The sequence below is a fragment of the Lepisosteus platostomus genome, chromosome 13 (assembly GCF_059453375.1).
Source record: "Lepisosteus platostomus isolate fLepPlt1 chromosome 13, fLepPlt1.hap1, whole genome shotgun sequence".
NCBI lineage: Eukaryota > Metazoa > Chordata > Actinopteri > Semionotiformes > Lepisosteidae > Lepisosteus > Lepisosteus platostomus.
The window spans coordinates 39,320,924-39,343,806 of NC_142623.1; the positions used below are offsets into that span (position 1 = coordinate 39,320,924).

The 22,883-nt window shown below is 36.3% G+C and overlaps 1 protein-coding gene across 3 annotated transcripts in view; it reads left to right on the forward strand.

Annotated features, from left to right (window-relative positions):
* The first annotated feature begins 15 nt into the window (after positions 1–15).
* The window catches only part of tnip1 (TNFAIP3 interacting protein 1), a 31,947-nt gene continuing 9,079 nt past the window's right edge, over positions 16–22,883 (forward strand). The window contains exons 1-11 of one of the 3 annotated variants that reach the window (XM_088604597.1): positions 16–120; positions 10,836–11,016; positions 11,493–11,639; positions 12,488–12,573; positions 12,694–12,762; positions 15,854–16,048; positions 16,542–16,636; positions 17,708–17,843; positions 19,775–19,867; positions 20,548–20,613; positions 22,002–22,133. In XM_088604597.1, the coding sequence (XP_088460723.1) occupies positions 10,878–11,016; positions 11,493–11,639; positions 12,488–12,573; positions 12,694–12,762; positions 15,854–16,048; positions 16,542–16,636; positions 17,708–17,843; positions 19,775–19,867; positions 20,548–20,613; positions 22,002–22,133 (1,158 nt within the window). In that variant the 5' untranslated portion in view covers positions 16–120; positions 10,836–10,877. Of the gene's footprint in view, positions 121–4,476; positions 4,636–10,835; positions 11,017–11,492; positions 11,640–12,487; positions 12,574–12,693; positions 12,763–15,853; positions 16,049–16,541; positions 16,637–17,707; positions 17,844–19,774; positions 19,868–20,547; positions 20,614–22,001; positions 22,134–22,883 lie in introns of those variants that run through there. The other 2 variants (XM_088604598.1, XM_088604596.1) reach the window with 2 other exon arrangements.

A 22,883-nucleotide genomic window follows, 5' to 3' on the forward strand; every position in this document is an offset into this window, starting at 1 on the left:
GGAATTCCCCCAGTCTGTGTTAAACGGAGCTAAAGAGCCTTCCCCCATCCTCCTACTGTATATCATCTGTAACCTTCGCCTCACAGCTAAATTGAGGACTGTGCAGAAGCACAATCCATGGTGAGTTGGGTCTATTGTTTGCATACATGAAAACATTTGCATTTAATAATGATTTTAATATAGTTTCCTAGTTCTGTTGTTTATCTGTCAACTTTTATGTGCCTGTTCTTGGAAGATAGTGTAGAGCTGCACAAACTTTTGGCATGACGTAGCCATTAAATTCAGAAGACAGCAGGAACAGATACTGTACTGTATGTACTGCACTGAATGTAATTCCATGAGCCGTGTGAAATCAGGGTTCAGGTGGCAGAAGAGGTAAGTGGGATTTGTTTATGTCTGCAAGTACAATTTGCTATTACAGTGAATAGTAATTTACTGATTCACTTCTTTGATTCATTTTTTAATCCAAAGTCAGAACTGACAAGCACAATGTACAGTACCTATATTGCACATGTTTAGTCATTGATTTAGTTTCATAACAATAATTTGTCTGTAAATAGTAATCTGTTTTAACTATAAAAATAATGCATTTAATCTCATGCATTTCTACCCTGAAAGTAATTGTTTATGAATGTACCTCTCTGTTGATTCAGTTTATACATTGTAAAATATACTAAATAGGCATTTGAAGTGAAAAAAGTGGGTGATCTTTACTAACTGACAATTCTTGAGTATTTGTTTCCTGTTTGCATCTATTGCTGTAATTCTAGTGATTGGTATGAGCAATCATTCTGTTTCAAGATCATTTCTATATATTTATATGGGTGGCAATAGCAGTAATTTTCTTATAGAACATTTTTGTGAGACAGTACGGAATGTGTTTTCAAAAATAAATAAAATCCTGAGCTAGAAAACAAATACAATATGATGAAGATGTGAGACACATTTATAAAAAGATCAAGAAAACTATAAACTGCAAGGGAATTACCAGGAATGATTTAGATTTTTTTGATGGTATGTTTGAACAAGATAATGAATAGATCTGGTTGTTTTGACAGCTGCTGCTAAACGTTAATGTTATCTGACATTAGTCTGCATGACCTTAATTACTCAGCACATTAAACTGTCAGTATTTTTCCATGATAACTGTTAACAATGCTCTAAAAATATCCCTTTTTTCCATAATTCAGTATACAGAAAGAGAGCTTTTAATTAAAGTAAGTAATCAGCACAGTGGTCCACAAGAATAGATTAAAAAAAATTAATCTGCATATATTTCCACAAATGGGTCAATAAAATTATTGTGCTCATTGTTTTCTTAGTAATGACTGCACAAATACATTACCCAAGCACAAAAGCATTTACGATATCCCCATTTTACTTGCATAATCACAGATAATTATAAAACCAAAACCAGCAGTATCTTTACCGAGAAAAAAAAACATCTAGCTTATTTAAAAAAATATATATATATAATTATTCACTGTACCATAAAGCAAATACAACCAGGCTAGCAAAATGTATATTTTGTAACTCAGGATAATTCATGTCAATACATACGTGCATTACTGAAAACTCACCCCAAATGTCCCAAACAATGCCACTAGTTTCACCAGGTCCTCTTTTTTAATGTAGAAAGCTTTATTAATGGAGTGCTCATTGAGTTTGAGCAAATTAGAGCTTAACTCAAACACAATGGTCTGATCACAATCAGTAATTCAGTATTGTTATGGAAAATAAATGTACTGCATACAACCTGTTTTCCCCAAAAAGCTTTTGGAAAACAAATGTTCACTTCTGATTGGAATAAAAATGATAATTGTGAGTAAACAGTTTCTTCTTCTCTCCCAGAGTCACCACAATAAGTCTATATTCAAAACAGTCATGAGAAAGGAAATTGAAGTATATAAATATTGAAATATATTAATGTTTCATAGCTCCTAAAGAAAACTGCAGAAAATGCAAAAGCAAACAACTCTGCAGAGTTTAATTATCTTACTTATGTAATGAATTTGCCTGTATGTGTAGATTTTGAGTAATGGTATGGTATTTTAAAATGGTTGACAGACAATTTGGGTCAGCTGTTGCCATTTTAGCGTAATATGTCATTGCACACCTACAAAAACTATTGTGAGGATATTTCATAGAAAGTGAAACCGTATTTATATATTTTAATTGTGATTTCAGTTTTTGATCACGTCTCAAACCTTTTTGTCAAAGTCTTTTCATCACATGCATTACGTCGTTGGTCTTATAATCAACCTGACTTGACAAAACTAGAATGCAAATTCAGGAAAGAAACTATGCAAACGTAAATGATATAAAGACCACATACCTATTAGAAAAAAAATCGAATCAATGTATATATTATTTTAAACTACAGCCCTATTCAGGCTTCAGTCAATGATTTTATTGCCAGTGCTGTGATCGAAGCTATCATGTTAGTAAAAGCCAAACAAAATACAGAAGAACTAAGAATAAATAATTAAGCGTTCTTTTATAAATTAATTATTACTAACACAAGAGGTCACTGTTGTTGTCATATCAAAAAGGTGAAGAAAACTAGCAAGCAAACAGTTATCAAGAAGGAATTTGACGTTTCTTATGAAAATGGATTTTGAGAATCTCATCCTGAAGTACTGTAGTTGATTAGAGTTGTAGGCTACATATTTTAATGTCTACCTTAAAACAAACCCATTTTGTTCAACAATGCCTCAACAAAGACCACGAGTTTTAATCACTTTTTTTAAAAAAATTCTGCATTATGACTGCATTCTGTAAAGCCAATGAAGAATATAAATAAAAATCTGAGGGGAAGTGACAGTTTCTGTGTGTTTCAAACAGGAAATAGAAAAAAGAAGTAGGGGATCCCCAGTCACTTTTTTTGGAGCTCAGTTACTAACATCATTGTTACACTACGAATCCTTACCAATTGTACCGTCTGCTTCATTTCTGTAAATGACAGAGGGCAGATGAATAGGAAACAGTTTTTTTATTTATATTTTTTGTACAGCATATCGAATCGCATAGTACAAGACAATTAAATTCTATCATTTTCTTTTCTGATTGACAGCCTGGAATAAAGCAAAAAGAGACACCTTTAGTAACTGGACATCCCCTGCTACGACTAGTCATTCAATCCTTCTATGCACTTCAAACATATTTTATAATGACCTAATTTCTGGAACAAAAGTGGGCTGTTCTGAGTTTGTAAGAGAAATACTACTGTTGTGCTTTTTAATAGCACACGATTTAAAAAAAAACGTAATCTTAAAACCATAAAGACTACTATGTGAAATATTTTCTTGGAGTTTTTCTTGTAACATTCCAGAGAAAGTACAACATTCCAAGACTTTCAATCCTGTGGTTTGTATGTGTACAAATACAAATGTTCACGTTTCTTTACTGGGGTAAACAAAGCACAGATAATTATAATAATAATAATAATAATAATAAGCTAGTCACTTTAACTTAATGCCAGCTGTTTTTTTTTTAATTTGTTATAATACTTAGGTTTCAAATGATCTAAACCCAAGAAGCTTTTTGAATGATTTATTTGATAACACATCTTTTTGAATCGATTGATTGTTTATTAATTCATGATTAATTTTCTACCTATAATAGTTTTCAAAAGTTAAATGTGCTGAAACTCATTAAAATTTGAAACATTTATCGCAAAATGGGTATCATGTATTGAAAGCTTCCTAACTCAGACTTGATTTGTACAGCTTGGTTAAAAGTCCAGGCTTTTATATGGCATTATCCGCCAACTCCAGCAGGATAGTAAATAAATAGGATAGTAAGTAAAATGCTGTGCATTTTAGGGAAATATGGCAGTATTGTAAAATGAATTAAGGGAATCTATTTGCTGTGCGTCACATCATAAAAGGGATATAAGTTATATATATTTTATATATGTAAATCCTGAGCTGTAACATACCTATCAGAACTGTCTTGAAACAGATCTAGCCCAAGGTGACAAAAATGTGTCGTCTGAGAAACGACAGGAATGAGATGTATGGAACCAGGCAGCCCTAAATCTATTTTGAAACCATACTGTACATGCAGTTGGAGTGAGAAAAGGTGAGTAGAGACTACTTCGCACTGCGGTTAGTGCCTGATGGTACATGTCTAGATGACATCGGCAGGCATGGCTTGGACTCGGGATCGGCTGAGGGTGGCCAGCTTGTGACCGCTGAGAGCTCACAACCGAGGGGTTTGTCAACCCCTGCAGAGGTACTGTAAGCGTAGCGCAACTGAATCGGTGTTTTGTTTCGTTTGATTTATGAATTGATCGTGACACGACTTTCCTTTCCTTTTGTAAAAACCGAAATTCGGACGGGGTGAGGTCGGGTCGTACTTTTGTTTTTGTTTTTTTGCAACCACTGTTACACATACTTGACATTGTTAAAGATGGTCCTCCGTTTCCAGGTGATGTGCAGTCGGCTCCTTACGTCACCTTGGGGATTGGCCCTCTTCTCTTTCCCCATTGGTCAGCGGTGTTGTCAATCACAGCTGTTTACATCCTAGGGTGGAAATTCCCAGGTTACAACACGGAACACTAGTACTTCCGTAATCAGTTTGAGAAGTGTATCTCGGAGAGCAGCTTGGAGATCTTAGCACTAGTCGAGACAGGTATGGACTTATTGTGCTCTTTTAAACAATTTCTCTGGATCGAAACAAGCTTTACGATGTGCTCAGTCTTTGCTTTTCGCTTTTCAAGGAACACCGTTACTAAAAACCGCTTGTATCTATCGGCAAATACATTCGTCAGTGGAAATAGATTATGTAATGTGATGGGGTCACCACCAGTATTAACACTTTTTTTCTTCCCATGTCGCGATAAGATTTACCGTAAAGAATGTAGAAACGAAAATATCAAACTTCTGGCAACCTACAGGCAAGGGTAAATGTGAAGTTCAACGTGAAAGTCAGCTTAAAAACCTCAGTTTGCGGCATCTTCGACCTACTGTTGACTACTGTCGGTCGACTGTATTCATCTGAAATAATCTAATTCCAATAATGTGGAAAAAAATCTCCACCATTATTTAGATAGTCTAAAAGCTCTTCATGTTTGTTAAATTACCCTGCGGTTTTAAGGGGCGCTTCCGGAGGTCGTTGCAGTGTTGAACAGAAGTGCAGTGACAGTGCAGTCACCCGCATGTGTTGTGTGTCCTCTCTGCTGTGTGTATCCCAGTAAGGAGTGTGTAGGCTGCAGCAGAAGAAAGCTATACATTTTAGACTTCCCCCGTGGACTAAAAACTAAATGTCGGAGACATCATCCTTCTTTATAAGAATATGCGGAAAGGGGTTTTCAAGTGAAGTCTCTGTATGGAATGTGCATGGCATATACTCGGTATTAAAGTACACAGAAGGAAAACCTGTTTTGCGGCGATTTCATTTTGCTTCCTGTACTAAATATGCAGTGTTGAGCTGTGAGGTTTAACATTCCCAGACACGCTATTGCTACCACAATGTATCTGAGAAATATATACCTTTTATTGAATGACTGTAGGTGTGTGTTGTTACGTATGTCGATCTTTCGCCTGGCTGTGAAAAAACAATAGTGAAAATGTTACGTGACATATGCTCTGCGAGGGACGGAATAGGTCATTTTATTGTAAAGTGACTTGACACCAGAGCTGGAAAACTGCGTGACATGGTGAGAGCCTCACTTAGTGACCTTTTACAAGGATGGGCTTGAGGAAGGCCCCCACCCGTTAGTTGACTCGTGCTCCTAAGAGGCCCCCAGACTACAGTCACAATGAAAACTATATTTAGGCTCATTCACATAAAGCTCCCACTGAAAAATCACTAATGGGTGAATCACAGTGTACAGTAGCAGTCAGTGGCAGTCAGTGACAGTCAGAGGTCTTTTTAAAGGCATGAATTGTATGTATAGAGACACAATACTGTTTTGAAGTCAATGTCTCACATATTTGTGTAATGTGTTTGTATGTCTGTGTAACAGTAAACAGAAGAATGATAAATGGTGAAAATGAAGTTGAAGTATACCCCAAATATTTCATTTGTGTGAACCTTTTCTGTTGTCTAGCTTACTGTGTGGCATTGCTCTTAGTGCTGTTGGAAATATATATTTACTAATAACATAACTCATTCAGTCATAGTACGTTCTATGCTCTGTATAAATTCTGTATTTGGGTTTCTAGACCCATAACATTATGTAGTCCTTGTCCCTTCCTTTTGTTCCGCCCATTAGAGTTTTGAAGATGTGGGTTTTATAAATGCACTCTTTAGTTTTTAGTATGGTTAAGACTATTGTGGTCGACAGTTTCACCTTGCCTAGAAGTCCTAGGCAAGATAATGGCCGTAGGCATGTGCATGTTTGTATATGATGATGTTTCCTTCAGCTGTCATGGGATCTGTCTGGGATCTAGGCCTTTTCTATTACCAGCTGGTTGATGTAAAAAAAGATAGGTGATTGATCCTTCCTTTGTTTTTAGCTATGTTATTATATGCTTTATGTTAGTGAGCGGAACTGGATTCAATATAGGCATATGGTTTTAGAAAAAAAAATTAAGAACGAACTTGTATTCAGCTATCAGAACAAGCTAAGTGACATTCTTGAGTTTTTCAGTGGATTGATATCTCGGTGATAAAATTCAAAATTAACATTTCAGCTTTTCTTTGCTCTGGGGTCTTGAAATGCCCTCAGGATGTCAGATGATAATGCTTTGTATGTCATTGATTTTATCTTGAGGTTTTTCTTCACATGACATGACCTCGCACCATCTAAAAAGATGCAGAAGTTTCCATACTAGACTTCAGAATGCCCTGCTGTCCAAAATAGCAGTCAGTGTAAATCATCTGTAACACTATCATGCTGAACACTTGCAATTTACAGTTTTGCAGACCTAATTCTGAATGAAAAACTTGGCATATGATTCACCTGGTGCTAGATTATGTGCTGAGTTCACATTTTCTGCAAAGTTCAAGTGGTCTGCTGACTGATTTAAATCTCAAACACACTACAGGGAACGGACTTTGGAGGTAAAAGAAAATGTATGTGCTAAAATAATATGACAGTTTTTGTTTAGTAGGATAAAAGAACACAGTTTGGAACGCCATTTCAGTGAACCAGCAAGCCTTCTCAAAGTACACAACGTCAGAGCTGTGCTGCAAAATGTATTCAAATCATTGACTGTAAATAACCTCACTAAAACTTGTGAACACAAATTCAAATTAGATGTTCTCTGAATCATCTGTAATGTAAATTGCCATTAGGTAAAGTGAAAATTCACAACAAAAGGATATTACTGTGAAGACAACAGGTTTCTGCCATTCAGTTTTTAGCCCTCATTTCTTGACCAAAAAAGTACCAGATAGATCTTGTTATAGTTCTTTGGGTGTATTTGTAGGTTAGATTGTGTGAATGCCTTCTAAGTTCTTGAGTCCATTTCTCTACAACTTAGTCTGGATGTGCCAGGCATTTTCAGTTGTCTGCATTGCCTTATGCCTGTGTTGGCATAATTTGATGATCTAGTCAAATCCCCAAATAATTTCAGACGATGGCATTTCCATTATAGTCATTATCATGAGTCTAAAATTGGAGATTGCTGGTTTCTTGCAGAGGTGTAGCATGTATGTTGTTGAAGGTCTTCTGCTCCACTTCTTCTCTCCATTGAAATCTTAATACTGGTATCAAATGGGTTTTGAAAACTGCCTCCACTTGTTAATTGTTTCCCTTCGGTATTGAGTGGAGCTAGTGATGTTAGAGTACCTTTGGGAACTTGGTTTCTGGAACCTGCTTGTGTCACAGCACAGTGCTTTCAGTTTATGCACTGTATACACAAATGGTAAACAGCCTTACTTCTTGTGTTCACGTTACCTACAGTATTTTCTTCACTGGTGACGTGTGTTGTTTTCTTCAGGTCTGTTTTAGAAATGACGAACCTTGCTGTTGTCATTCATTTTCCATACTGTTTTTCCTTCAGCGGCTTTTTTTTTTTTAAAAAAAGAGTCTGCTTTTCAGTTGTGTGCCCTGGGTTTTACTTCAACATTTTCTCTTTAAGACCGCTACATCAGCTATCACGCTATAATATTTTCAAAATGACAGGTTTTTTTTGCACATACAGTACCTGTATTAATCATACAGTGCTGCAATTCCTGTAATTACCCTCATGAAGAAAAAGAGGAGAGAAAAAGAGCAGTCTCATTTCAATCAGAGAAATGTAAATGACTTTCGGGTGTAACCTTTTCTGCTTTGGTTTTCAGAAATTTGATTGAGTTTTGTTCTCGGTAATTCTGTTAATATAAAGAAGAGTTTTTTATATTGTGTAAAGGGCATACTGTATGTTTACTTCAACTACGTTTCTTTATTAACTTCTAACATCTAGTCTGATACTGAATCAACAAAACCTGTTTGGTTACTCTTGAGAAGCTGTGGTAGACAGGTCAGTGTACATCAGTTAAACTTTAATTTAAGTAGGTTTCATGATTATTATTATGTATTGATTTTCGTTACTCTGGGAGAAGTTCCTGTAATCTTCATCCTGTGCCTGTCTATAAAAAAGATTTTCAAAAACTCTAAACTTTCCCAATAGACATCCCAAAAATGAAACCCAGTGCAGCAGCAGTTTGGTCATGCCTGCAGACAGAAGTCATATTGGATACTTAGATGACTAAAATGGAAACTGGGGGTACAAATAAGAAATGATTATTAGTTTTTTTTATTGTCAAGATTCCCATCCATGCATTTTTATATTTTAATTTTCCAGGAGGGAAGAATTTGCCTTTGGTGGATTTGCTTGAGTATTATTTTGGTTTCATTTGATTTTATTGATAAACTGATATGTACTCTACTAGACAACGAGCACAAATGCATTTGAATTTCTGACAACAAGCACACGTCCTTCCCAAAATGTGCTGCCTCTTTAGGCAGATGGAACAGTAACTATTGTCTACATCTGGAAATATAACCTTATGTGGGGAAAAAAGACCAGTGATGTCAGATATTGTGGGAAAACAAGAAATCATGAGATAAGATTGTATGTGAAAAGGGATTTTTTTTTCTATTTTCCCATCCCCAGACAAACTGTGTTTGAATCCTCAGTTCACAGTACAAAGTTTGAAAAGAGAGCATGGAGGATTTTACATTTGAATCCTCAGATGTGTCACAGTTCCCCAAAGAATAGCAGACAGCGTAATATACTGATTTCCTCCAGTTTATCCGTCTTGTACAAATAGTAAGATTTGGGTCTTCCAGGATTACCTAGTGATGTAGAATCTTGATGTAATCAGTAACCTATTGCTTAGAAAGGGCATGTTTAGTTTTGGTTTCATTTGCTCATAAAATGAAGGAGGAGAGTCCCATCTGTTTGCTCCTTGATGTTTTTCTGATCAATACTTTACAATTGCACACTTGGCAAAGATAAGTACTCGGGTTGAGTAACTGGAATGCTCACAAAAGGAAATGAGAAATTTGGCAGTGAGTTCTTAAAAATAACTCTGGAAGACTTGCTTGCAAGCCATGATTTTGAATTAAGGTTATCTAAAGATGTGTATGTATATAGTGTAGCTGATGTTATTTATGATAATTATTGATTAAGCAGCTGATACAATCAGGCAACATCTATACTGACATTTTATTTGCTGAAATGAAATACCAATATTGGTATATGGTGTTAATTATATATTATACTGGTCTGTATGTATATATACTTTACCTAATGAAACATAGTCACTTATATTACCTTATTTGGATAACATAATCCATGGAAAACATAATCACTTGCAGTATGGGAAATACATTTCTCTGCTACATACAATTATTTCAACCATCTGCACTTCTAACATGTAATATAAAGAGTTTGTGCCCACGGTATGACGTAAAGGATTTAAGGTAATACTTATCAATAAGATTCCAAATTTTTATGTAGTGTATAATTTTCCTATGAAGTTAATATGAATTGCACTTTAGGCTATGATGTATTCAAGTGCTATTCATATAACTTCTCCCGTTCCCCATAAATTAAACACCCACTTATTGTCAAGGCTTACTCCATTTCATTTCCAAAATGATGAAATCGTGGTGGCAAGTCAGACTGATCCTTTCCTGGGGGAAGGCTGAGCAGGCAATGGGGGAGGAGACATATGATGTTTCAGAACAGAACAGAACAGTTTGCCTTTACTGCCTACATCATACCTGCATACTCACCCACAGAGAATATTTTTGTAATGTGATTGTTTGCATTTTTTGCAGGCTTGCATAAACCATTTTAATTGCTTGCAAATCACAAGATATCAGATTTTCCATTGTAGTGGAAACCTTTTTTTTTTCTTTTTAAGGTTGCCTGCAGGTAGCTAAGGCCCCCCACTCATTTTATTTTTTACATATATGCTACCACCGCAGGGTCTGTTGCTCATCACGGGGGAAACTCAGAAGAGGATTACACTGAAATTCGCTTCATCCTCACCGGCACATAGTTAACAGTGTGTTCGTAAGGGGGTGGATGTTCGCTGTTGTTGACTTACCAGCCATTAGCTTTGCACGTTCAGTTCTTGGTGGTTCACGGTGCTGTCATGGATTATACAGCGTTTTGTTCTGGAACGGCATTAGTCAAAATTTGTAGGAGCTAAAATGTGTCTCCAGAGATGTACACATTTTTTTGCAACGTATTACACGTGAACAACAAGCAGGGATGGTAGAGGAACGTAAAAGATCTCAGTTAAAGCTGTACTGGAACCTGCTCCTCCCCACTGGATATTCATTCTCGGCAAGTACGTTCGTGGTGGAATGGCCTGTTCAAGTCACTGTGTGTAAAATGTGCCGATTGAACCGTTTTCTCTTTTTTTTTTTTTTGTGGCTTTTTCAGTGCGTTCCCCTACAGGATGCTTTGTAAGTGAACAAGCAGTCAATGGAAGGGAAAGGGCCCTATCGCATTTACGATCCCGGTGGGAGCGAGCCGAAGGATGAGGCGAGCAGCGTGACCTACCGCCAGCTGCTGGAGGAGAACTGCATGCTGAGAGAGAGGATGAAGGGGCTCAAGAGCCTGGGTACTGCAAGACTGCCACTCGTCTCCGGCCACCTGTCACGCCAACTTAACCCGGCGGTGGAACGATTTTTAGGGGAACGAAATAACAAGATCTTCTGCTCCAGTAGAATGGAAATGGGAAAAAAAAAATCCACTATCTAGCGAAGATAGTCAGAGATTTATTTGTTGTATTCCATCCTTATTTCAGAAATGATCTTTATATTCCTTAAATTTTTACTGAATTTCTACAAAAAACGAATTCCTTTTATATGTGGAAATTTGTTTGTGATTGGTATCTTATGTGTCAAAGATTTTTTAGGCCTGTGGTTATGGCCACAAAACTAAATGTATCCTCATGGCATATAAATGCATACAGTTAAGTTGTTGTATTATGTAGCATAGACATTCTGTTATTCTAGCATAATATTCTATATTCTTCTATACGTTCTATATATTATAGCATTTTATCTTATGCATCTATTATTATTTTTATCATAGGAGACCTGCTTGAAGAATCGCAGACTGAGGCATCTAAACTCCGTCAAAGAGTGGAAGAGCTTGTGAGAGACAATGAGATCTTGAGGTCCTCATCCAGTTTCAATTCTGCTGTTGGAATTGCCCTTCCTACGCATGCTGAAACACAGGGTAGGCCAAGGAACATAACAAACACACCGGGACATGCTGTGTTTCAATCGTTCACATGAAAGGGCTCTAGGCTCGTCAGTGGGTTAGAAAACATGCGTTGCTGCTGCAAAGCTCACACTCAAATTATCAGGTACAGGTGCAGTTCATAGCAAAGCCAGACAGTTCTCGGGTGACGTAGCAGATGCTTTTCTGAAAAAACAGCCATTTTTTGTTTTCCTGTAAGATAGTGGGGTTTCCTCGTTTAAAATGTTTACGTGGTTGTCCCAAAGTTATTTTTTAAACGAATAATTTGTTAGCCTAAAGGGAAGACTTGTTAGAGGTTGTGGTGAACAGTGTGGAAAGCGTGTGAGTAATATGTCAAGATGTATTTGAACAATGTAAGGAAAGTAGTGGCAGGAAGAACACTGAGATGAAGATTGCCCAACTGCCTGTGTACCAGTCAAGCAACACTGTTAATCCTGGCAGGAACCTGGGCACACACAGTATATATAGCTTTTAACATAATGCCAAATTTCCTGTGTTCAGTTGTGTTACAGTGCAAACTACTGGAGTCCTGAAGAAAGAAGTGATGTATGTTAATAAGGCATGTTAAGCCAGATTTTGTTGTTAGATCCTGTACAAGGGGATATGCTAATCTTGTCAGTCCATTGTGTAAACATATTAATGTCTTGAATGATGAAAGTGTATAGTAGCACATACTTATATTTACTGACAGGTACCATATTAATATATCTATTAGTGTAAAATAAGTTTCATGTTCTTAAAATAGGTAAAACTTGTATCCTTAGAGCTGTATTACTTTTTTTTTCCCATGTGGTGTGTATTTATGCGTCTTTCCTTGTTTCCAGTCCAAGATGAAAGTTATGGAGAGAATGCAGGATTGAAGGAAACCCAGGAGTGTCAACCAAGAAGCAGACAGAGACCTGCATCCAGTGTAAGTTATTCTCTTAGTCTGTTTTTTTATTGTATTGTGAGGTCCTCCTATTCATTTTAGTCAAATAAGAGCCATTTACATTTTGTTTTTAGTAATTGCAGTTTTTTCTAATTATTTCAGGAGGGCTCTTCAGAGTTTGAAGTTGTGAATCTTGAAGAAAGACGTGGTTCTGATGAAGAAAACAAGTCAGTAAGTACTATAATACCTGCTGTTTTGAGGAATTTGGATTTTCCCTGTTGTGTGAAACGTACACTATTGCAACACCACTGACTTTCACAACTTCACTTTCTTTTAGATTGCAAAATTGATCTGATGTTATGATCTCTTATCAATACTTTATGGCCTAATTGTGACAATACCTGGGGGAAAAAATGTGTCACAGGAAACCAGTTACTATGCCAGCTTTGTTTTGATGACGTTGCAAACGTTGTGCAACCAACGTTTTCAAAGTATTAATGAGTGCTGCTGGCTTGTGTTTGCTGGTCACATAGGACATTGTTATTCTAGGAAATGTAGCCAAGTAAGCAGTTCAGTTCGGTTTAAACATAATTACGTAATTGTTCTTTTTCCATCAGTTTTGATGCATTCAGAAAATCAGCTTCTCTTTTTTTAAACAGTATTAAAAGGTTTTAAATCTGAGTTAAATGCACAATAATGCCTTAAGCCTAAATTACTCATGTTTTTTTGTATATGGATTTCCAGTTTTCCCTTTATATGCGTATGGAGCAGCAATTACGCCATGTTTAGACTTAACATGGTGCTTAGCTCCTAAAACTTGCTAGCTAAATATGGATTTAGGTTTGGTCACTTCTATTTGAAGGTATGTAAATGATAAGTTAATTACAGCAGCAGTGGTGCAAACCTTAACTGTATAACAAAACTGTTTCTGTAAGTTTAACAAATACATTATACCCTTCTCAATTAACACACATTATACACCTCACCGAATGTGAAAGTGAAAAAACTGCAGAGAAAGGTAAAGGTTTTTAGTATTCATTAATTAAATTAATTATACATTTAATTTATGTCAGGAGTCCCAGGGATCGCATTTCCTTATTTTAAACTATAGATTCAGATGGCCATTTCTTTGTAAAAGCCTGTGAATCACACAAGTTTCAAAATAGAATCAGTGTTTACAGTGAGATTCCGATATTAAGTAATACTTCAGCTACTTGTTTAATATCGTTGATCCCTCTTGTTGACTCACATAAGTTTTGTTTTACACTGAAACTGCAATTAGGCTGATAAATGATGTGTGCAGGGTGATGATCATGTCATGAGGTATGCCGTTTTGGATTTTTGGGTTCACTTACAGCTCGTAGAAGAGCAGCACTGTAATGAAAGGAAACGATTGGTCCAAATCTGTCTTTACTTTTATTAATGAAGTTTCAATTTCAGATTGTTTCCATAGTTCTTAGTTGTACGGATTATAGAGATGATCTTGCATATAAAATACTTTTTTGGAGATGAAAAATATAATGATTTTCACTGTGCTTTTTCTAGTCTTCAATTTAGTTAATGAATTTCCGAAAGTTGAAAGATACATTTTGTTCTAGAAAACAGCATCTTTTTTGAACCACATAAGGTGCAGCACAGAGTGATATTAATGATATTTTTTCTTGTTCAGTTCTGCGCTTTGTGGGTTTGGTTTAAATCCTTTAATCTGTCTCATGGAACGTCACAAAATAACTTCAGACTCCAGTACCTCAAATTAAACGAACTCGAATTGTTTGAAAATAAACATAGCATAATTTCCCATAAATAATAACAAACTGCGGTCAGATAGTCTAGCACTCAAAGGAGAACAGAGCGTTAATTTGATTACAGATTACTGAGGGTCTTTCAGACACTATGGTAGACCTGTGTTTCAGTTTACAATAAATATGCAGCGCGTTATGAAAGTTGTTGAATGCTCATATTTTAAAGGTACCACGTCATTTCATAGGTTTCTTCTGAAGGAGATAGTGAAGTGTCCGAGGAAGCACTTTTTATCTGAGCACTTCAGAAGACCGTGTGAACTAATAAAGATGGTGTTTCAATCTCTGTCATGATCCTGAGTCCTTGACAGCTGTTTCTCTCATTTCTTTTCTTATTTTAAAGTCTCTTTTTCAATGACTCAGCAGTGTTATATGACAGCATTAACATGACTCAGGGAAATTCCCCAAATTAAGCCATTAAACAACCAAGCGACGTTTTGTGATTCATGAAACCTGTTCTTCACTGGGAATGTCTGTTTGGGAAGACTAGTATCACAAAAATTTTAGGAATGTTCTTTTGAAATCGATATATTTTACGTGGCTCTTCTAAATAGATTGGTGTATTTGAGTATATAAAATACTTGGTCAAAGGCTGGTGAATACAGATCTCAGAGACAAGATATTTTTGTGCCAGTTATCTTGCATAGGTGTCAATGTATAAATGACCATTGTTCTGAGTTATGTGAAAGTCAGAACTTTAGAATTTGTTCCACTTTTTCATATATTTTAACTGTTTTGTTAATGTACACTGCTGTGCAGAAGTCTTCAATATCCTGAAAACAGACAGGAGTTACATTATATGTATGTTTTACGCATCAATAATTTATTCACAGCTCCCACTAGTGTCGTCTTCCATCATAACAGCTTTGATTATAATTAAGCACAGTTTAGATTAGGTGAGAAGAAGCCAAGTTTATTTAGCTATCTTTTATTCACATTAATCATCATCAAGGGGCATTAAATATCACTGCCAGTATGAAGTGCTGTAGTAATATCATCACATTTACCAGTCAGATCTGTTTGACTCATTGTCATGTGTTGCTTGTTATTAACATCATTTGTTCCTCTCTTTACATACATAAAGCTACAAGGCTGCTTTTTATCTGTTATTGTAAAATAAAATGTCTCTACGTTCAATTGTTTCTGCATAAGGAAAATTGAGTTTACAGAGCAGAACAATACAAACATGTCGAATCAGAATTTCATAGTTTCTGATATTGCTCTTCTGCTGCAAAGGTTTGTCTAGTTAGAAATGTCTTAATGTTTTGTGTTACATTACTGAAGATATGATATAGAAATTTGCTTGTATTTTAAAAGGCTGTGATAACACGTTCTCTTCCTGAAACTTAAAGCATGAAAACTAATTAATGTAAACGTAGGGTTAAATAATTAATACCTCAGCCAGCTGTCTGAGTTTACTCTTCTAAAGTGTGTACAAGTTGTGTTCTTCTAGTATTGATTCTAAGCAGCATTTAAAGATTTTAGATTTTGCATTTTTGAATGGCGTTATGTTATCTTCCCAGGGTGCAATGCTTCAGCTGCCACAGGAGAATGCGGAGCTGGTCAGCCAGCTGCAGAAGCTGGAGAGTTCACTGAGTGTCTTTGCAGAAGAGTCCAATAAGAATCAGCTGCTGACACATCTGGGGCGGATGGCACTGGAGTTTAACCGGCTGTCCTCTAAAGTACAAAAGAATGAGCAAAAAACATCGCTTCTTCAGGTAAAAGAACAATGTCGGGAATAGCCTTTTCAGATTTTTAGATTTCAGATCACAATTTTTATATGCAATTTTTATTATAATTACTGCTAAAAGATGAATAATAGTGAATGTAGCATATGTACCTCTTGTTTTAAGTTCCTACTTATGTAAGTATACTTAGTAGAACTTCATAGTTTGTATCAATATTTGATCTGTCCCTAACTAGATCAAAACTAAACAGATGAAAAATAAAAGGATTTTTGTTTTTAGTATAAGATTGGATCTCATTAATGGACAAAATTCAAAATATTTTAGAACATTAGAATGGTTTTAAATGGCAGGAGGACATGTGGTCCAACTACCCCTTTATGGTAGTTGGTAATTTATTGGTTCAAGCTGTACCCAAGAATTTCTTAAGTTGTATTATGTTTTTATTAAAAACCAAAGACATTAAAAATTTGGAAACATCCAAACTTCAGTTTTAACTAAGAGTTTAATTTGATTTGCCATGCAGACCCTATGTGAACAGCTCAGACAAGAGAATACTGATCTGCGGAGGAAAATGGAAGAAGATCTTCAGTACAGAAACCAAGACTTGGAGGAGCTTAGGTTGGTTTTTCTATTTAAATGTACTAATGTAAAGGAAACTATACTAGAAATGAGTCCATTACAATGATCAGCATCACAGGTGGTCATTTAATTTTAAGGAATTAGTGTTGTCATTAGAGCTTCAATTGAGAAATCGTATGAGATCAGCTACTGTAGAGAATCTCAGACATACATACATCCCTTTTATTCTCTTGGCAATAAAAACATTTTTTACAGGGCGTCTCAAAAATTGGAACAGAATTCATCGAACAGGTTTTTGTTTTAATTCTTCCATCGATCGATTATTAGAAAACTGCTTCTTCTTGTTAATGATCCCAGCAGTTTGTTCTGTATCCCAGAAGCTTGGGGCACATGGTGGGGATCCAGGCTGCCTGGATGAGACGACAGTCCATCACGGGGTGCACGCACAAACTGGATACACATTAAAACACCAAGTAACCTAGCCAGCATGTCTTTGGGAGGTACAAGTACCACCTGAATAATAACCCATATGGTTGTAGAGAGGGGGACATTCAGGCAGCAGGGCCCCCTCACATGAGTGCAGATATTCTTTTAATACATTGTGCATAAAGCAAGATTAAGTCCTTAGAACTACTTCCCTCTTTGTGTGGCATTTGAAGAATCACACAAATATATTCAACACTGAGGTTTGATGAGTATCAAAGAGTTAGTTGTATCTTTGTATTGTGACATACTGACCACTAAACTAAACCCACACTGCTTTCTTAAAGATGTGTTTTTTTTTCTGATAAGTCAGGAAAAATGAAGTTTGTAGCTATTCTCAATTGCGATTATGTAGCAGGTTTCTAATGCCAATAAGACAAGTTATGTAAGTGATAATCATAGTGCAGAGCACTGGAAGTCATGGTCACATGAAAGCCTGAAATAGTGTTGAGTTCACAGTTATAGTACTGGTCTGAAGCATGCTTTTGCAGGGTCTTTCCAGACAGATACCCCTGCTGATTTGAAGAGCGAAACAAAGAGTTCAACAAAAATGGAATCCTTGGTATTTTCTTCTCTACCTTACCCAGTTGATTTTTTTTCTTTTGGTTTTGCTCATTTGCATTCTAGGCAGGAAAACCTAAAACTGAAGAAGCTTGTGACTGGCTCAGATGAGCAGAAGGTAGGGTTGCAGTTTGGATCCAAGCAAGATGTACTGAAACAGGAACCTGTAGGTGTTAAGATGGAAGTGGCTCTAGTGCAACAGGTAAACTCAGCTTTCATTTACATTTACACAAGCGCAGTGGCATTTGTCTGCTATTTGAAGTGTTAGGACAGACCTTGTTTAATTCAGTATTGACTCTATTTTACTTTTGTTTAAAAGTGTATGAATTTATTAAGGTGGTTCCATGTTGACTAAGATCATATTAAGACATTTACTCTAAATAATATGCTGTATGCTCCCTTAACCATTCGGTAATAGGTTTGGAGGTTTCCTTGGTTCATTAGTCTGTCGGCAAACCTGAGCTTTTTGACAGAGGTAATCAGGTTTTTGCCAAAATACCTGATATAGTTTGGAGTCCACCTATTCCAAGTTTCAAATGAAGGAAAAAGATCTAATTTTGGGCTTCACAGAAAGGAAGATATTTTTCTAAATGAGCTTCACCTTAATGAGCTAATAATTACCCCCTAATGAGACTAGCAAAACCTATTCTTACAAAAAATGATTTTAGCCAGTTATCCACATGATTCCATTCGACTTGGGAATCAGTAAGGGAATCGGGTATTTTCTTTTTATGCTGTCATGAAACTCTGCCACAGACCAGGAATTAATGAAGCAAACTCCAATAGTCTTAGAGACACTGTATCCTGATGATATCAAGAGTTTTATAAACATGAGTTATTAATGCACCGCACTTTTGTGACCGCACATTTTGGTAGAACGTCCTTCCACTGTGTTTCTGGTGGAATATCAACCATCCCATTAGCCTGGACATCTTGACCACACACACTACAGCTGATACTTGGATGTTGGGTGAATTTATATAACTCGTTCTTATAGATTATTGACTTCAACAGTTCCAAAAATTGATAAAAGATAATCCTTTTCTTTGCATCTTTTAACAATTCTCAGCTTTCCCTCCCTTTGAGGCATGTGAAGTAAAAAACAAAAATCCAGCACAATTTTCAGCCTGTGGGGTTAAGATTTTCTTTAAAATATTATTGGAATAGAGGTAACGTACTCTGTCCTATAAATAACTAAGATTAAAACATTTTTGAGAGGTACACTGTATGCAGAGATTGGTATTAATAACGGATATCAGTTGGTTAACATCCATATCCAACATCCATGCAAAATGCCTCATACATATGGATAAGTAGTTAAAAAGTACCCTCTGGTATGAAAAGATTAGTTTACAAAGTTCTAAGTCTGATGCAGAGACTACCTTTACATGGAAAACAATTGTACTATGAATCACCATGTTAACATGTGCATCTGCTTAGTATACCCTGAATTTGGAATATAGAATAAATTCACATCCTTATATTGTTAACACCACATTCCTTATCTTAAGATTCCTGTTAAGCTATGCATGAATTGTCCTTCCTTTTTGTTTTCCTGTTTTACAAAGTGATATTAAGATTAACTGTAATATTTCCCCTGTTATGATAAAAAGGTTTTACATATAATTTTTTGTGAATCTGTCACTTTTCTTTGTAATTTAAATTTAATACATCATACATCTTTAGCTTCTTATCTTTACTGTAAGGAAAAAAGTCCTTTTTTTATTTTATACATCATATTGTTACTGTGTATCACACTGTTGCTAGCCGTTTTATGTCACCTTTAGTGGAATTTGCAGGTATTTTCATACTAACGTGAATTCTGTATCTTTGTGAAGTTCGAAATTTAAACAGTAAAATAGGATAAAGAGATGGAGTCTGCAGCTCTTCTTCTAGATAGTCAAAGCACCATCTTCAATGAGTTCTGAATGCTCCATTTGGACTTTGTTTTGCCTAATTAGTACAGGTTACAGAAGGGCACAATCCAAGCCTCCAGGACTATGGTTATCCAAGATGCGGGTTTGAAAACCCGTAAATAAATCATATTTAGCTCTGGTTAAAAATATAGAGAAAACAAATATTGGAGGTCAGAATGTGCTTGTATTTAGTTGTGTTGTTTGGTATATGCTTTAGGGTGGCAAAGCAGTGGAGAAGTCAGAACCCAAGAGCTGTGATCCAGAAGTGTATGAGAAGAAGATAAAACTCCTGGAAAAGCAGAGAAAAGATGTAAGAGAACTGTATATGTGATACCGATTTTTCGCACATTACTTAGCTCTTAGTGATGTTAGCTGAAACCCTACTTTGTAAGAGAAACTTTTCTCAAGATTCATAGTATCTTCTATCAGAGCTGGTTTGTCACAGAGCTGAAATATAGTCTTCCCTTATTCTTACAAAACAGTTTCTGACACCATGGAGTTTGATTCATATTTAACTGCATGATGTCTTCAGACCCCAATTTAAGTTTAAATTGCTTTGATTCTTTCAAATCATGTCTCCAAATATTGGTAAATTTGTCAGAAAATGTTTTGCAACATTATTTTGACTATCAAGAAAATTATATTAAGTATTTTAAAGACATACCAAATTACACGTTTCAGTGTCTAATTCACATAACAATGGTTACAGACAAAAGGAGGCCATTCAGCCCATGTGGCTCACTACTTCTAACCTCTTTCTTTACAGATCCCTCTTGTTAATATTTTAAAACCCGTTCACTTTTGTTGTTATGATTTCACTGACGATCAGGTAAATATAGGTAATAAGAGGAGCGACTGTATTGTTTACTGTAATTAATATATCCTTAATTGGATATGCTTCCATCTTCAGACTGAGCACTCAGAACTTGTTTTTGCTGTTCCAAGAACTCTGTTCTCTTCTCACGTCATATTTTGTTGTCTTTGCTGCAGGTACTGGAGATAAATAAGCAGTGGGATATACAGTGGAATTCCATGAGACAACAGTTTGAACAGAAGGTTAAAACACTTTTATGTCCATTTCCTGTTTTTGTGTTCTATGTAATGTTTTGAGATATTAATTTCCTATAATTGCCTCTTGGTTAGGCATATCGCAGTGATGAATTCATTGAAAAAGGAAATCTGGTATTTGTTAAGTCTGTGTAAATTAATATAAAATGCTGGCAACTGAAAGGTGAGCTGCTCATGCATGTAAATGTAATCTTTTCATATATATTTCTGACCCTTTTCCTTCAATTAATTTCTGTTAATGCTTGTTTTTAATGGTGAAAAGCTGGTTTTCTTTCCCACTTGAAGATTTAGATGCGTTGAGTTGCATCATTATTAAATTTGCAAAGAAGCAAGCAAAGGTTAATTCCATACTAAAAGAAAGTTACTTGAAACTATGTGCTCTTTTGCTGCCAGAATGCGCTGATGCAGCTCTCCACTCACCTCAGCATTTTCGGAGGGTCAGTGAGATGCTGGTGAACCTTTGAAAGTTCTCTGAAAGAGTTGCTCTACTGATCTGCTGTGCACAATTACATAACATCCAGGTTTAACTCTTGCCACTGAAAAACTGTTGCCGCAAATAAAAGGTCCAGTGCATTTGCTCTGTGTGCCATCTTCCCTTTCATCCTGCTGACAGATGACGCTGATCATCCAGATGTTAAGCTACAGAGTTTATCTTAAAAGCCTGAGAAACATAATTACTGGTTTTTATCATCTGCAAAAATAGGCAAACTGCAACACTCTCAAGTACATTTTGATCAGATTTTGGTCTTTATATACCTAATCCTACTAGCAGTGGAAATTGATGATCTGTTAGATACAAAGCATCAGAATTTGGCAACCACAGTGCCAGCCACAGGCCTATGCAACACCTTGAGCAGAATTTCCCTAACCTCTTGTGTACCCTCTTGTCTTCCTGTTGTGGTGAAACCTGGGGCTGGCCAGGGTTTCACAGTGCTCCGAAGGAACAGCCTTTCATCTCTAAAATTAATGTATGAAAAACTTCGACTTCGGCTTGCAACCGGAAACCTGTTAGCTTTTTATATGTTCTCTCACGTCATTACTTCTGTTGTACACACGGTATCAAAGTGTAGAAAAATGACACATCTCTCGGGTACCATAAAAAAGCATCTTCATTTCATTTCCTTGACCAAGCCAGTATGACATGTTTTCTTCCATGATAGACAGCCTTGGTGATTTGACATCAGCTCCTTTTTTTTTAAGGCGTTTCTGAAAAAATACTGCAGAAGAATATTATTCTTTAGAAGAATAACTTGATGTGTAAAAGAACACTTACATATGCGTGTGTTGCTGTTTTAGTAAATTACATAGATCAGACTGGGAATGTTTTTGATGGTTGAAGGGTTTTTTTTTTAAGCAGTGCATATTTCCTTCTCCAGATCACTGACCTGAGGCAGAGACTAGCAGATTCCCAGAAAGCAGTGTCTGAGCTGGAGGCTGAACGGGAGCAGAAGCTGAGGGACTATGACAGGAAGCTCTTGCTGGCCAAGTCTAAGATCGAGAATCTGCAGGTGAGAACTCACGATCGTGACAGAGGTTGTAGTTATTACTTCCTGCGGAACTTTTTTCCCCCAGTGGTGGGTATTGGTTGCTTTTGGTTTTGGGCAGTCCTGCAATCTGAACTCTTTCAATCCCACAGAGAAAAATGCCTAAAATCAGTATAAGCTAGAATCTGTAAGTTTATACACATAATTTTGAGCAACAATAAGGGTAGTGTCTGTGATGGGGCAGAAGTTGAGATTGTGATAACAGTGAAAAATTGTCTTTGTGGTCAGTGTCGATCCTTGAATTCAAAATCTTGATCTTACAATTGGCTTTTAATCATAAACGTACAGCATGGTTATGTTAACAACAAGTTTTTAAATGTTAGTTGATCAACAGAACCATCCCTTTTTGTTTGCATGATTTCCCTTCCCTACTTTTCCCTTACCTTAATCGCCCTGTAGTAATGCAAGGTGTGACAATCTAGATAATGCTTTGCCTCCTGCTTAATGGTCTCATTCTTTTCAACATAGAACATGGTGTGGTTGCCTGATTTGATTGTGTTCTCTGACCTAAAGTTTATGACCTGGAACCCCCTGTACTTTCCCCAAGCTGGACTTCATATCCCATTGTCAGGATTCTTACCACAGGAATTACCCTTGAGGAAATATCCATTATCAGTGGATAACACCACAATATCAGTTGCATGGCCTCTTTCCAGAAATCCAGTTATTTTTCTACCGAAGCAGAAAAGCCTTTATTTGTTTAACTGTGTCTGA